The 16579-nt window shown below is 36.9% G+C and overlaps 1 protein-coding gene across 1 annotated transcript in view; it reads right to left on the bottom strand.

Annotated features, from left to right (window-relative positions):
* The window catches only part of ITGA1 (integrin subunit alpha 1), a 72832-nt gene extending 67716 nt beyond the window's left edge, over positions 1–5116 (bottom strand). The window contains exon 1 of the mRNA XM_064736295.1: positions 4871–5116. Within this exon, the coding sequence (XP_064592365.1) occupies positions 4871–4898 (28 nt within the window). The 5' untranslated portion in view covers positions 4899–5116. The remainder of the gene's footprint in view (positions 1–4870) is intronic.
* Between the last annotated feature and the right edge of the window lie 11463 nt (positions 5117–16579).

Raw genomic sequence — 16579 nt, 5'->3', positions numbered from 1 at the left:
AAACGAAGCTGGATGTTCGCATGGGGAAATAAGATGCCTTGCTAAAACACGATATTGCAAAGAAAAGGGACCTGAACCATCACTACACAGCTGAATTTGCAGCCCAAACGAATTTAGCAAGCCAGAAATAATGAAAAATTGTATCACTATACAAGAAGGGAGAAATACTGGAGGAGAAGAGAAGGTTATGTGAGACCTCATAGCAACCTTCCAGTATCTGACAGGGAAGAGAGAAGCTGGAGAGGGATTCTTCATCAGGAACTGAAGTGACAGGACAATAAGTAATGGGTACAAATTGAAAGAGGGGAAATTTAAGTTACATAACAGGAAGAAATTTTTCTTTGAGAGTGGTTACACACTAGAATAGTGCCTAACCTCTGGTTGCCCAGCGAGGTTGTGGTTTCCCAATGAAATAAAAAAGAAAGCTGGAAGATGTCTAGTGGGAATTGTCCCTGTCCATGGCAAGGTGGGTTGGGACTAGATGATTTTTAATATCCATTCCAACCACTTAAAACTATGGTTCTATGATTCTGAGTTCTGTAGCTTATTTTTGAAACAGCATACAACGCTAAAAGCTCCATTTAAGAATGGATGTTGCAAATTTAGAACAAGGGAAAGAATGAAGAGTAGAAAATAAAAATGCTTGCATGAGAAATGATTAAATAAAAATAGGTTGAGAAGGTGGGCACACTAATGTGCCATGCTAAGTGTGTCAAGGCAATTGCGACAGATAAGTTTGGAATGATTACACACTTGATCTAGTAACAGAAAAGTGTGAAGGCATCTTCTTACAGATGAGAAGGTGGTCACAAGAAAGTTTCTGGTTTCTGTTAGCCGTTTTTTTAAATGAAAAAACAACTCACTGTGATTATGGAATTTGCTGACTTGGAAAGGCTTTAGAGTCAAGAATTTGATGAGATACAAGGCTACTGTGAGCAAAAATAATCCCATATCTCCCATTGTGGTGTACCTATAAATTTCTCTGAAGTATCTAGCTGTAGTCAGTTGTGACAGGACAGTGAACTCAGATCTGGCCAGTAATGTGCGTTCCTTTTCCCTAAGCTTGATACTGGTGTAAAAACAACTTTATCAGATATTACATAATAGGATTTATTTTTCAGACCTCAGACTCTCTTCCTGTGAGTACACATGCTTAACTCTGTTAGCATGAATAGTTTCACAGGATCAAGCAGGACCACCCAAGGGAATATAACATAAGCACATGTGTAAGTAACTGTTTGTTTAACTTGTACATACTAATAATTTTGCATTACCATTTTAATGCAAAAGCAGAGGCAGAGAACTTCTGCATTCAGGTTTTCTTTAGAAGAGAGTGTGCATTCACCTTTACTTTCAGTTCCTTTCACTTATCTATATAAATGGTAAATGGTGAACTGATGGCAAATTTTCTTCTTTTTGTTCTTTGCAACTATGAAATTCCAAAGGTTGACCTCATGCTATTCTTTCAAGAAAAAATAGCTGTGGTGCATATTTAACTTCCACATTAAATGTATTTTACTTTTTATTCTTTTACAGTGGTGTATTTACAAACTTTTCTGTGCTTATTCATTCCTGCCAACTTTTTACAAGCAGCCTCACATCTCTGGTGTTCTAGATAAAGGTTGCAAGTTGGCATCCAGTATTATCCAGTAGAAAAGAAACATTCAATTCAGGAAAATAATTTACTGCATTAAAAAAAACCCCACAAAAATGCACATGCATGCATACATACACACCTCACCTAACACACCCCAAAAGCAAAACTCACAACAAACAAACAAACCCACAACCAAAGAAGAAAAACCAACTTTGAAACAAAGTTGCCACTTAAAATATTTAATTGACTGTTGTAGAAAGAGACATTTTGATATGGGCCTTTTCTCAAACAGCAAGGTGTAAGATTTATAGAGTTGTGAACGGTGATCCACAAATATTTAGTGGCAAATGTAAACGTCAATGGATTTACCCACTATCATCAGGACTATTGTCAACTTATAAAGGAAAGTACCTACTAGAGATGATGTTTTGTCTACTCTGGTAAAAAAGTAAATATAGGATATTATTATTTGTTTGAGTATGTCAAAGTATGAGCAGTAGAAGCAAAACATTTCAAAAAAATTCAGAACCATAGAACTTTCTAAGTTCATTCTAATTTTGCTAATGACAGGGAGAAAGATGACTTTGATCATGGTAGAGCCAAAACAAGTGTGTACTTTTAACTCTTCTTGCAGTTTTAACATAAGAGTTCAAATTGAGACTATATGTAAGACCTAAGAGTCCTTGCAACAAATCACTCTGTAAATAAAATTTTATTGGTATTAATAATTGTAGCATTTTGAAATCCATTTTTGGACCTTTTTAAGTACAATGCAAGATAAAAGGAAAATGGTGATAGCATCTATTCTTAGGGATTTTAGAGCTGTGCTGGTTATCTAAGGTTATTACTCTGCAAATGTTTGAGACTTCCTTATATCTTCAATTCTTGGTCAGCTACTTTATGAAGGTGGGTTATGTACAGATTCTAGACAAGAAGAGGTCGTTTTCATAGGAAATCCCATCCCCTCCATATTATAGCCACTTCAGCTAGAATTCATGCAAACATACTTACATTCTGGATAAGAAAAACTAATGGGAAAGAATCTCTGATGCAGGGGGGAAAGTCTGCTAAGAAATGTTGGGCGTTATTGTTGCAAGAGCAGAGGAAGATAAAAGAGAGAGATGGAGAGGGAAACTTGGGAAAACATCTCTTTTCATGCTTTGCCTTTGTCCTGTGGCTGTCCTGCCTCTACAGACTCTGAACAAAGACCATTTAATTTTCTGCATACAGTTCTGTCTTTATCTATTTACCTTTATCTTTTCTGTTATAAAGATGAGTACAGCAAGACCATCATCAATAAAGACACAAGTCCAGGAGGGAACAGGCTTTGCCTAACACTGTTAAGTGAAGAAGCTTTTAAAGGTAATGGAAGCTTTTAAACTAACTTCTTCATTCCTTCCTGTTGAAATGTAGGGCTGGAGAAAACTTCAGCAGATCCCTAGTCAAACCACTTTCATAGAGGCCAGCTGAAGTAAACTCAGCCATCCCTTATAGCTGTTCATCCAACTTTATCGAAAGTCCTGGTGAAAGAGAAAGGGCTGGGCTTTTTTTGGTAGCCTAGCAATTCTTTACCCGAAGAGTAAGAATATTCTTCTGAATATTCCCTAAGATTTATGCATAGCCAGTTACATTTATTTTCTTTTGTCATTTGTTGGATTTGGAGAACCAAGTATTCAATATCTTTGGAAACCAGCATATGTGATCTGGAAAGTCATGACTGAGTGCTCTCACAAAACAAAGAAACATTGAAATCTGGAATAATATCCTCAGCAATAATATTTGGATAAACAAATATATCTGAAATGTTCAACATTTTGCCCTTAGTTTTTTTTCTACTAGATAGACAAGCCTAACTAATTCAGTGTTTTGCCATAGATCATTTTACTCAAACCCTTATCAGGCTTCTTAATTCTCTATGCACTTCAGTCTGTTTGCATGTCAGACTTTCTGTGGTCAAAATTCTCATCAAAACAAGCCAAAACTTCCCTTATTTACCAGAGACAACTTGAATCCTTTACCTGGTAATGCCTTCTCTTATTTCTAAGTCTATTCTGTTTCCCACCAATCTTTTAAAAAAGAAACCCCCATGACACCACCACCAAAAAATTAATCACCTGGAAAATCCAGATGAGACTTGAAATGTTTTCCTATCTGACAGTAAACCTTTTTTTTTATTACTGATAAGTTCATTATCTGTCAGCATTACCAGTGGTAACTCTGCAGCTCTGAAAGGAGGTTGTGGCACACTAAACTTTTGTTGTTTTACAAAGTGTCCTTCTTTGAAGGTACACAGAAGCATGTTTTTGAATATGTCACTAATAATAATGAAGACAGTCAAGAACAACAACTAAATATGGCATGCCAAAATACTATATTCAGATTTTCATATTTCAGTTTCCAGTATCTGTTCTGTCTTGCACAATAAGCACAGAGGGAAGAGGGGAAAACTCTACTTTTACCTTTTCCCCATTTGCTGCTGCCTGCATTTGGACAATTCTTATGAAATTGATTTCTTCCCCTGTTTCAGGGGGGAACTGCTTCAGGTTCACTGTGTGCTAGTTGCCTGTGCAAGAGCTGCTGCGCAGTTCAATGTCCACATTTCCAAGTACATGAATCCCAGCATTGCCTTAGCTTCTTTCTCACTTCTAGGAATCCCCTGATTTCAGATCCAGAATGTGACTACAGGTTGACTAGCTAGGGACATTGTTACTTGCTGCATCCTATTTTCTAGGAAAGCAAGTAAGTCACTAACAATCAATGAACCCCTAAAAGGAAATATTACATATTCCATCTCCGGATGAACTCATCTTTATGAAGTGAGTGAGTGCTTCCTCACTTCCCTTTTACCAGTCAGAAGTCTGAAAGCCAAACAGAGGAAAGCAAAAAAATCTACCCTAATTAAAAAAAGCCTCCAAAACCAACCAAAAACTAAACCAACAAAATCAAATAAATTTGTTTCTTCCGAGCCAGATACAATTACAGTATGCCTTCTTAGCCATTCATCCTCATCTAGCAGCCACCCCTTCCTTGCCAGCAGATTCTAAAATCGGTTTAGGAATTAAAGTTCCCAGAGACAAGCAAACCGAGGAGGTTCCTCACCGCCTGCGGCCGGAGGGCAGCTCCGGGAAGGGCAATCCCGGGGCAGGGATCTGGGCAGGAGGGCGCCGTCCCTTGGGTGCCAGACCCTGCCAGCTACACCTTCCTCCCACCGGGAGCAGGGCTGCTTTAGGGACCCGAATCTTCAAAGCAAGGCAGAAACAAGGCTTTACTCACCTGTCAGCATCCAGCAGGAGGCAGCCATGCCTGGGCTCCTGCGAGCGGGGCCGGGAGCCCGGGCGGAGGGCAGCGGTGGCGGGAGCGGTTCTGCCGCCGGCGCGCCCGGCTGAGCTGCGCTGCCGGTGGAGCTCAGCGCTCTGCACCGCCCGTCCGCCTCGCAGCCGAGTTAGGCATTTCCTGTTTGTTATCCAGTCTTTACGTTGCTTCTTCGCGTTTAAGAAGAGTTTAGCTTCCTCCCACCCGCACACAGTTTCCCCCCCACCCACCGCCTAAAGGTCTCTGAGTTTTGGAAACCTCCCCGTTGAATTAGCCCAGCGTTAGGATGTACAAATAAAGCCAAATCTCCCCGACTAAACACTCTCGGAGAGCGCAGCAGACCTTAAAGGGACATCTCCCGGTTCATAATTAATAAGTGTCTGCCGCCGGCCAGCCCCTGTCCCAGTAGGGCAGGAGTGAGCTGGGTGTGCTACACAGCCACCTCTCTCGCCTTAAGAACAGAAGAAACACGTCGTTGAGGTAGGGGGGTGTGTTTGACTGCTCGAGTTTAATTTCTCTGACATCACCCCTTAAAAACGCACTCTTACGGCCGGTCATTTGCCCGCAAGAGGAAGCCAGCCACCCCCTCCCCATTCTCGGCGGCTCTGGAGACACAGTAACTCTTCAGACAGTGGGCGATTCTCTCGAGTCTCTGCGTCCTCCTGTGCTTCGCGGCATAAATACCAGACAGCTGCCTTTGCCCTCCTCTATCGAACGTTTGCATGGCAAGCCTTCCCACTCTCCCTGCCCCCAAAACGACTTCACTAGTAAATAACTGAATAAATAGCAAAGGTAATAATCAGCCAGATTCAAGCCCTCGAGCAGAGATTTTCAGGGTTTGTTGCACACTCAGGAAAGGAGTAGTTTTGCAGGACTTTTTGAGTTTTTGCAGGACTTTTGAGCACCAGACTGATGCTCGAGTGGAGTCGCACCCCTTCAGCAGTGTATGAGATGCCACACTGGACCTGGTGAAAAATTATTTTATTGTTTATAAAACAAGGGAATCCATAGTCCCTCAAGAAAGAAAAAGAAAAACCAAATACAAGGATTTGGGAAATTGGTGCTTCTAGAAAAATCCTTTATCATTTCTTTGACTTGGAGCAAAGGATTTGGTGAGTTAGTGGAAGTTAGTGAAATTTTGGTAAGTTCCTTTGAGACTAATAAACTGCAGCTTTTAATAAGCACTATAATAGCTTATTTCATCTTCCGCCTTCTGTCTTAATTTCATGAGAACACTTAGGGTGCACCTTGTAGATCTGTGGAAATTTTAGAAAACTGAACAATTTTAAAGCTGGTTTAAGAGCAAAGATGCTCAATGGGTCTACTCAAAGTTGATGAAATTAAGTACATGTGTAACTTCTGCTGAATGAGAATTTTAGCTTGGTTGGTGTCAGTTTAAAAGACAAGACACGTTTTTTCCAGGCAAAGGTTTTATGCATAAAATTAAAGGAAATGAAAATGGCATCCAAGCTAAAAGAAGACTGAGTTTATGGAAAAACTGTCATTTCATTTTTGCCAGTCAGTTGTGTTACTACTACTGTTATTCCAAAACAGAGTTCGTAACCCAGTGTACTGGAGCCAACAGCACACAGAGTTGATGTTGTGGTTTATTACAGAATTACAAGTCTGGGTGCTGGGTGGTAATCCACAGAGGTCAGCACCCTCTGGGTTATAAAGCTGGGAGTTTTTTTACACCCTTTTTTAGTACATATTCCACCTACCAAATACAGATGGACTGCTGTATTTTCTTAAAAAAAATCTAAACCAAACAATCAGACCAAACAACCAAACCTTTGTATTCTCTGTGTCACTATATTTCAGGTAAATGAAGGAATTGAGTTTGCCTTCAAATCATAGTGAAGGACAATTTATTTATTTATTTATTCAGATTAAATGTATTACATCAGAGGAAGAAGCAGGGAAACTAAGGACCTTCTCTTGGACTAAAATGAATTCAAGCCCATATGAAATTTATTAATGTTTGGTAAATATGTGGAGACTGTATATCATGTTGGAGAATAGCACTTCTTGAGAGTAAAAATGATGAAGAATTATTCCTAATATTTACCAAATTATTCTTAATATTATGATTCATTAATTTGTTTTTGTGCTGGTGTCATATGCCTTGCATAGGCAATGTCAAAAGGAAAACATTAGAAATGATTAATTGCTGGGCTGAGCTAGTATTTCTTATTTATTTGAACACATTCAAGTAACTAAAATACACTACAGACTTATAGGCAACTATCTGTTTTGGAGTGTCAGACCAGAAAAAACCTCAAACCCACTGTTTCACAGTTCATGTTGCTGTATGTACAGTAGTTCAAGCTATGTTAGTAACATGTTGCCAAATTCTCAGAGTTCAAAGCTTCATACATTAGTAGTAAGGAGCAAATCTATTTTAAGCAGGAATCCCTAGATGAAGCTCACTGAGGCCCAGAAGTAGATAAGATACTAGGTTATTTTAATGTGAGAAAACCAAGTATTACTAGCTTCAGTGGATTGTAATAGTATACAAAATCATTACCCGTAGTTATGGATAAAAGAAAAAGGTCAATTTAGTTAAAAGAATATAGTTGGCTTCATAATTTATGTCTTTCTTAGATGTCACCAAATGCTGAGGAAGGTTTTTTTTCCTTAGTGCTATAAATTAAACATAATTGGCAACTTTGAACTGTGCCTCCTAACTCAGTTTCAGCAATTGTTGTTGTTTTTAGAATATGAGATCTAGAATAAGTCCACTAGTAGTTCCATAGAATCTGATTAAGTATTTGTGATTAAAGATTAAAGACTTTGACAAATTGGACTTTGAAAAAGTAGCAAAACCTAAAAATATCAGAATGACACAATTCTCCCCTCTAGGAGGTGTTATTCCTGCAGAAAAAAACCCAACCAGTGGAAATGCTTTTTGTCCCAAAGGTCAGGGCTGAAGAAAGAGGAATCAAAGTTTTTCAAATAGTTTCAAAGTCAGGCAGTCTTATATGGTGTCACTGCAATTTACGTAGAACTCGTTTTTTCACGGTTTTTTTCTTCCTCTCTTAAAGAAGGTATGAGCAATTTTAATTTGTTTTACTTGTTGGGTGAGAAAGATCTCTAATCTGTAACACAAGAGAGGAATGCATAATGCAAGACTGACTTCAAATAGCCAGAAGCCTGTCTAATTTTCTTCTATTAAAGGAATAGTATGACAGCGCTGATATTGTAAGAGAGATGTTACACACTTCTGCAGTGTTCACTGTTGTTATAACACTTTGCTATGCACTGCATGGAAAATACTACAGAATGTGTTCATATAGCTTCTAAGTGAATATTTATCATTGACATCACATATTATAATCTTGGATAGTTTACATTGCACTGTGGATTAATGGTAATTTACATTTATGTTTTTTTCTTACACTTGCTTATCCTCAGTCTCCAGCATGTCTTTCACCTTGATGACTTTGTTGTTCATTTTCATAATCTCCATTTTTTCCTATCTGATTCTAGGACTGTACTAAAATTCACCACGCCTGACTTGTGGGTCTGTAGTCTGATTTTTATTATGTCTGAAATACTTGAGGGCTTCTTCTTCAAGTACCAGAACTAAGACCTTGCAGGATTTGGCATGAAGTACTCTATGCATAAATCTTTTCATGTTTTACAGCTCAGCTTTTAACTGATACTTGATATTCTTGGAGAATGCCCACGCTTCAGCTCCATCTGTATTAACCAGAGGTACATATGTGCCAAAAATCCTTTTTGCTATACAATAGGATCTTTATAAAATTTTTGTTTTGCAGATTGTGTTAGTTTAAATAATGTTAGTAGGAAATGTTATGGAAAATGCCCTTTGTGTTCTGTGTTACATCTATTCCCTATAATATCTTTTATTTCTTGTTATTTTTTGGATTATATATCAAATATCATAGTGTAACTGTGAAGCAAATAATATACAAATTAACATAATCAAATTAATATACAAATTAATATGTGTTCTTACTGAAATTTCTGATTTTCCTCCTTAACAGTTCTCCAGTGTCTCACATCCTCAGTCACGCTGTTTTTCTTTATGCATTTTCTCCAGGTGCAAGTTTTTAAATATTCATTTTAAATTTGTAGAGATCAAAATTAGGCATACCACAAAAATACAGGAAGACCAGAAAGAGATGAGCTTGTACAGTATCATTTACTGCTATACATCTTCCACCAATCTCTTTAATTTTTGGGAGATTTCTGCTTGCTAATTTACTTACCTATGTACCTGTTTGTAAGTTATCTTTGAGCTCCATAGTACACTGCCAAACTTTAACGTGAAGATATAGTTCTTCAAACTATACACTACAGAACACAATCTATTCCATGTGAATGAGGTACTGACTTCTCTGTCCTGTCAATTTTTTTTGTTGTGTTGGAGCACTGTTTCTGCAGCACTGAAGTCACTGCAGCTATGGCATTGAGTCTGAGGGGAATGGAACTGGTATTTTCAAGTGTGGGGGGTTGAAAACCAGAAATTAATATTGTGTTATACAAAACCAAGAATCTAGAAATTGCAATGTGTTTATGGGTTTTTTGACCATAGGTAGGTATAATAACTCAATTATTAATATCAGTGCACTAATTCTACTGCAATATACAAAGAAGATTTACAATGAGGCCAGAATTTAGGTGTAGAGGGTTAATTATTTTCATTAATGCCTTGGGCTTTCTCCAGTTCTGCACATAAACTTCTTTTTTTCTTTATTACTGCTTCTTAACAATTAAGTTTTGTTTTGTTTTTAACATGCTGCTTGTGGTATGTTGTGTAACCAATATTATTTATTGTTCAGATAGATTTCATTTATGAAGCTGTATAAAAGAATAATTTACTGAGAGCATGCTGTGAAGGGAGGCTAATTGATGTCACTAATTTCTCAAAATAATTACATAGTCTGCAGAATCTTACATTGTATTGCATTGCACTGTATTCATTACCTTCACAGCTGGTCTGCATAATATAATTACTTATTACTGTTTGGTTACAGAAAAAAGGTAGCTATGATTAAAATAACACTGTGAAAACGAATTTTATTTTTTTTCCTTTCCTAATAAATAGGAACATTGTCTCTCTCCTTTTTCCTTGATGCACACATTCTTCTTCCATGTCTATTGTATTGCTTTTACTGCAAAAGCAATATTTAAATTTAGATCACTGCCCAAGCTTTCCTTTAATCTTCTTAATCCTGAAGAAAAAAATCTTGCTTTTTTTTAAGGAACCCAAATGTGGTCATGATGACAGCCTATGTTTTATTGCCTGCATTAAAATAGCAAAATAAAACAACAAAAATCTACCAACCAACTAAAATGCCCCAAAAACCAACAAACAAAACAAACCCACAAAAAACTGATAAGAAAACTCAGCACAAATACACAAAATCCATGCTAAAATAAAACAAACAATTCACCCCAGAAAAAAACCACACACACAACAAAGAAAAAGATCCCTGTAGTGCAGAAACTTCAGCTTTTTTGCAAGGATTACCGCTTTATTTTTTAATTATGTGATTTATGAGAATTAGAAGTTTGCAACAATGTTTCTACAACGAAGAGCACATTGCTGCCTTTTTTTAGTGAAGTTGCAAACCAGTCTCCAGCTGGGGTTTGAACTCCTGTAGATTGCAGTAACTCTGTTTCAGGGGTGCTACAATAATTTTTACCTGCAGAGAGCCCATAATTCACATCCCACTGCTCCATCTACCTGTCTATATAAGTAATTTGTTTTGTGGCCTGGAAGTCTGGATCTTTCTGAATCTGGATCATATTGAAATAGTGGACAGCTGACAGAGAAGGTAATATGCAAAATTTTGTTGGAAGATTAAAAAAGCACTTAGCTTCAAATTCAGAATTATATATTGCTCTTCTTCACATTGAAAAACTTTTGAAAAGCATCTTTAGTTTCCCAGAGTCATGTCCAAACCAGCAGAATTTTGCCTAACTAGTTGCAGAGTTCTGTTGAAACTAGAAATCTGTAGTGGAGAGCTAAGGTTTCTTCAGGTCAGAAGCAATCTGCTGAACTGTAACTGTGGAAACTGTGGCAATGAACTTTTTTCCCCATGCAGGCTGAGTTGTGTAGTTCTTGGGGTCATGAGATGTGCTCTCCTCAAGTGACCAATAGATTAACATGCATGTCTGTGTACATGGCTGAATACACATGTATAAGTCCTGTCAGATGAGTACTATGCAGATATATTAGGACATTTTGCTTTTCCATATCAACCCTTTTAAATATGATAGGCATGAGTATGATTGTGTATGAAAGAGGTGCCACCAGGAACTCATGGAAAGGGGTGGCAGAAGGCAAGGCTCCCAAGACAATCCATACCAGGACCACTCTGCCTACACCATCACCATAAGCCTTTAGGTAGCCAGAAGAACCTTTAAAGTGACTGAATTGTCACTGGATACACCCAGTCATTTTAGGTTAATTCACTTAAATTCACTGAGCAGCATATGGAGTGCATGTTGTCCTGGAGGAAGGAACCAGAGACCAGGACTCTTCACCAGAATGACAACCTAGTCTTCTTGTCAAAGGAATCAAAAGACCATTTCCCTTGCAGTGCAAATTACTGTGAATCAATTTGTGCTGAGCATACTCTGAGTGCATCTACACGATCAGGTTCTTTAGTGAAACTGAAAAGAAGAGCTTCTGATCTGGAGGTTTAATCCAGACACCAAAGTGCTTTGGAAGCAGAGTTCTAGCCATGCAAAAACCAAAATGCTATCCAGAGAACCCCGTGGATAGACCAGCATCCAAATGGAGTAATTAAGTTTGGAGAAGAGGTGAAAGCAGAAGTTTTAGATCAAATTTTTGAATTTAAAGATGCAATTTAAGTTACTAATTGCTTTACAATATCAGTAGATCTATTAAAGATTTTCTATATGTTGTAAAAGTATAATCTGAAAAAATAAACATGTACATGTTTCCTCCAGCTCATAAGATATTCTGAAATTTCAGAGACCAGAATGAACTCAAAATTTAAGGGGCAAGTTGTTTGTTACAGAGAAATTTTCAGAATTCATGTTTAACTCTGGATAAACCCAGAATCCCAAAGACCGATGTGCAGTGTTTTACTATGCGTTCTATTGTGGAATAGCATTTATTCAGAGGCTAGTGATTCATTAATAGTGGAAGATTCAGAGTGACCTGAGGGTGTATTTATACCCAGATAGAGGGAAAAAAAATGAATTCATAAACGACTTATTTCATAGCATCTAAAGAAAGAAATTTTCTTCATCTTCAAGATATTTTTCAGTGTAATAAGCATGAACAACTTAATGTGTTTCTGTGGTCTATATAAATTTTATGTTTTCTCTCTAAAGAAATTGTGTTTCCTTCATCAGAGTTGTTTTATTGCAGTATATCAGTGTCCAAGTACCCAGTGACCACACTGGAGTTATTAAAATAAACAACATATAAGCCAGAGGCAGAGTTAATTTTATTAATAGTCTGCTTATTGATGAAGCAGTGGATGTGAATGTTATGCCTGGATTAATTTGTATTCACTGCCTATGGAAATCTTATTTCTACAATAGGACCTGGCTCAGAGGCAAGACCTCGGTTCAGGTCAGCACATTTTGCAGAGGCTTTAAAGTTAGGTCAGCAATCCAAATAACTTCCTAACTTCCCGTGGAGCAATTCAGGACAATATTTTCCCCAAATTCTGCAGCCAAACTAGCCTTTTTGACCTTTTTCAGAACCCACAGGTTGCAACTTCTCAATAAAGTCATTCTGGCGCCATTATCAAATACCTCCCAAATACCTGTCAAAATACCTACCAAATACCTGTGCACCTAACATATCTTTAGCTGCCTGACATCTTGAACCTCTTTAGAAATTTTCCAGGCTCTGCTGGAAGGTCTTGTGTCACCAGGAGAGAACTGGAAGGTCTTGTGTCACCAGGAGAGTTTTGACTGCTTAAAGAACCAGACTTTTTGCTTTCAAGAGTGCTCTTTGAGTGCTCTTTTTGAAATAAAATGAATGGTCATAACCCTGACCATGTTTTTCTCAGAACTATTTCATCTGATTTTAGAGTCTTTTCTGAGAAGTCTTTTCTTATGAGCTTTTCTAAAAGTATCTTAGTCAAGGAGGAATACATATCTCAGATATCAAAATGTAACAGAGTCTTCTAGTAATCTCTTTCTTCAGTACTCAGCTAAGTCATTATCACTCCTTTAAAGCTGCTAAAAAAATGGAATATTTTCCTTAAAAATATTTTTGAGGGTTTTCCCTGAGATTTTGAAGTATTCTTCAGACTACTTTTGCTCAGGAACCATCTGAAGTTGGTATCTCACCAGCTGATCCATTTGACATTTGTTGCCCATTCTATAAGCTGATTTGGGGTCAGTAATCACAAACCTCCAGGAACAGTATTTTGTAGATTAGCAGCACCTTATTGAATGTATTTCCCAGGCCCCTGAATTAAGGGTCTGGCAGGGAGCTAATGATTTCAATCCCAGTTTCCATGTTTAAAATTACTTGGATGACATGAATGCTGGTGTTTGTGGATGCACGGAGGCTGCTAGATACACTATAACAATTAAGAAAACAAGAAAACAAGAACCTGTAGTGGTGTGATGGTAGGAGCTGGTCTCCCTGAAGTACTCCTCTTGCTTTGGACAAAATAAGAATTGGGTTGTGAACTGGAACAGGAAGAAATTGTACTTCACATCCATCTGAGAAGATTCCACTGTTAACCTTTACCTCGCAAGAGAACTCCTGGCAAGGAGTAGATAAGAAATTTATATCAAATCCTTCAGGCACTGCCAGGCTGAGAATGAAACATGCTTCCATATAATTGGAAACTGCCCAATCATACAGAATGCAGGCATGATTACATCTGTGAAATGTTATCAGGGGAAGCTAAAAAGAAAGATTGGGCAGGCAATGCTTCAGGAACCAAATAGAAGAGATGACAGCAATGAGTTATAGAAACTGGACATAAGTTTTATGGAGAACTAAGCATTCATGGTGGCTGTGACTGTGTGACATGAGTATCCTGACACATCTTTAGAAGTGATTGTGATGGAAAAAGTGAAAAAATACTGACATCTTCACAGACTCATTCAGGAACTAACAATTATGGTAGGCCTTGAATTTATGGGCTTTTCCCTTGAAACATGGGGAAAGAGTTACCATAGGAATTATGAACTTTTGAGGACCTTGAGTCTCTGCAGATCAAGGCAAGGGAAGACAGCCTGGGCGTTCAGAAATCTCCTGCTGTAGATGTTTTACATATGTTTGCAAGTAAAGAATGTACTATTGTATCACTTTAATTCAAAAAAATTGCCAGTGAATGCTGTGAGTGCAGGGCAGCCAAAATCCAGCTAACATCAGGCCAGGATAATATGTGGGGACACCAATGGACTCATATCAAACATGTCACATACCATCAATTGAGACAAAATTCTCTTGGTTGTAACCAGGGTTGACGGGCCATCTGTACTTAACCCAGAAAAGGAAAATGTATCAATTATATGTGTTAGATAAATAGCTATTCCAATAAGTCATGTAAAAACATTTGGAATTATTTTATAGCTAGTTTTATACTTACATTTATACTAGTTCTAATTGTGTGTTTGGGTCATGTAGCCAGCTGGTGGTATATAGAGCAGCATGAAGACCTTTCTAACTAGCAAGATAAACAAAGGGGTACAGAAATAGGGAAGTTTAGACCACACTCATAAGTGTCTTATAGTCATAATATCTAATTTAAGATAAGCAGCAATCTTGGCTACAGCACTGACAGCAAGATTTCCAGTAGTGATTACAATGCTGAATCAGAATTAAGTATTTCACATGGGAAATAGCAAGACTGGGGAGAAGTGAGCTTTGAAAAGTCGCAGGATTTCTGCTTTTCAAAACAGTCACTCAGGTTAATAGAGAAAGAAGCTGTGAGATCCAGTTTTTTACTGTTTTTAGTCATGTTTAGAATGCAAAAGGAATTTATGCAGGAAATTATGTAGCAGTGTAGGTACACATTATGATTTTCTACAAAGCATGAGCATTCAAGACAGTGAAACCCAATTTACTATTTGAGATTTTGCACATGGCATCAGTATGTGATATTTTGTAAACAAAGGAAATCTATGAATGTATGTCAAGAATGCTCTGAACTTGAAATTTTTTTAGGTATTGTCATTTCTGAAATTTGTCTGCATAGACAGTTTGATTGACAGATTTGCAAGGGATTGTTTTGTGAATGAGATTGCTTGTAAATAAAATTAGAGTAATTAGAATACTGATGTAAGAAATTTAATGATACAAGCATTGTGATGAAAATCTTACAGAACTGACTTCTTATAATTTAATTTATCTCTTCTTGATAAATTATATTAGAATAATTGTTTTACATTGTTTTAGCATCATTTGGACTATTTTGGAGGGACAAAGAAACTTACAAATTCAGATAATTATTCAGCTTTGTATTTTCTTTAATCAATTCACAATAAAAAATAGTATTTTAAAATAGCCCAAGCTGTTAAATCAATCAGTTTGATTAAATACTTTGCATATAATGTTGTCCTTGGTCCTCACATTTTATATTAAAAAAGGTAAGTTTCTTCATGTGTTTCAAGATATATTCTACTGACTTTCTTCAAATCTTAAGGCCTGCAAAATATAGAAGATGGCCTGTCATAGCGAAAGAATTTCCTGTGCTATGGCCATAAATTTGTTTTACAATGAACAGACATTAAGGTCAAGGGAATTATTATGGTTATTATGTTTATTTAGTCCAACATACTGTCACATGCAAAGTTCTCATTTAACTTCTCAAAGTTCTCTTCAGGTCAGATAAAAACAGACACACTTATATAATATTCAAAATATACCACTCCACCAGTTTTAGAAAGAAATTTTAATTCTGTTAATCTATCTAAGCTATCAATTACTGCATTTTTTTAACAGTATTTAGAATCTTCAGATGGGTCTTCAAGTCAGTAAGGTTGAGGTAGAAGTTAAACAAGAAAAGGAATGGCATTAGAACTGATACCCTTTTATGGTAAATCAGAGATTTTCCTTACTTTAAACAGTGGCAATAACTTTTGAGTAAGCAGACAGTAGGTCTGTTTTTCAACTTTTTAAAGGATTTAATTAGACAAGCATCAGGTACTTTATGAGAGAGAATAAGCGCTTAAAAGTATAAAAAACCATAGTACGTCATTAATGAAATGCAGATTCTTGCATGAAAATATTGCAACCAGACCTTAAACTAGTTCAGCATGATTCATGCTATTAAAAACTCAGTTCTGTCATGGATGTATTTTGACTAAGTTTAGGAGATGTGATGCAAAAGCAGATTTTATATTTTTATTTATATTTACACACACAAATAGAATGCCCACATTATATTTTGGTTTAAAAATGAAAATTGATTTGATTTGAGTAGATCTTCGGAATTTCAAGGGGGAAAGTGAGAGGGGTTTAGAAGATAAGTTTTATAATCTCTTCCAAAGATGAGGAATGTTGTGAATAAAAGGAGAAAGGAGTGTAACCTTTCATAGCAGGAGGTAAAGTATTAAGCTGTAAGTCTGTCTATTATGAACTCAAACTAGTTTCCTGTTAACAAACTGTTTTCCACTCTCCAGTATATTTAAAAAAAAACAAAACCAAAAGAAACAAAAACCACCTACTATATCTATAATCATTAACTT

This window comes from Zonotrichia leucophrys, chromosome Z (assembly GCF_028769735.1).
Source record: "Zonotrichia leucophrys gambelii isolate GWCS_2022_RI chromosome Z, RI_Zleu_2.0, whole genome shotgun sequence".
NCBI classification, from domain to species: domain Eukaryota; kingdom Metazoa; phylum Chordata; class Aves; order Passeriformes; family Passerellidae; genus Zonotrichia; species Zonotrichia leucophrys.
Note: the sequence above shows the minus strand (reverse complement) of the source record. Positions and strands in the feature narration are given on the sequence as shown.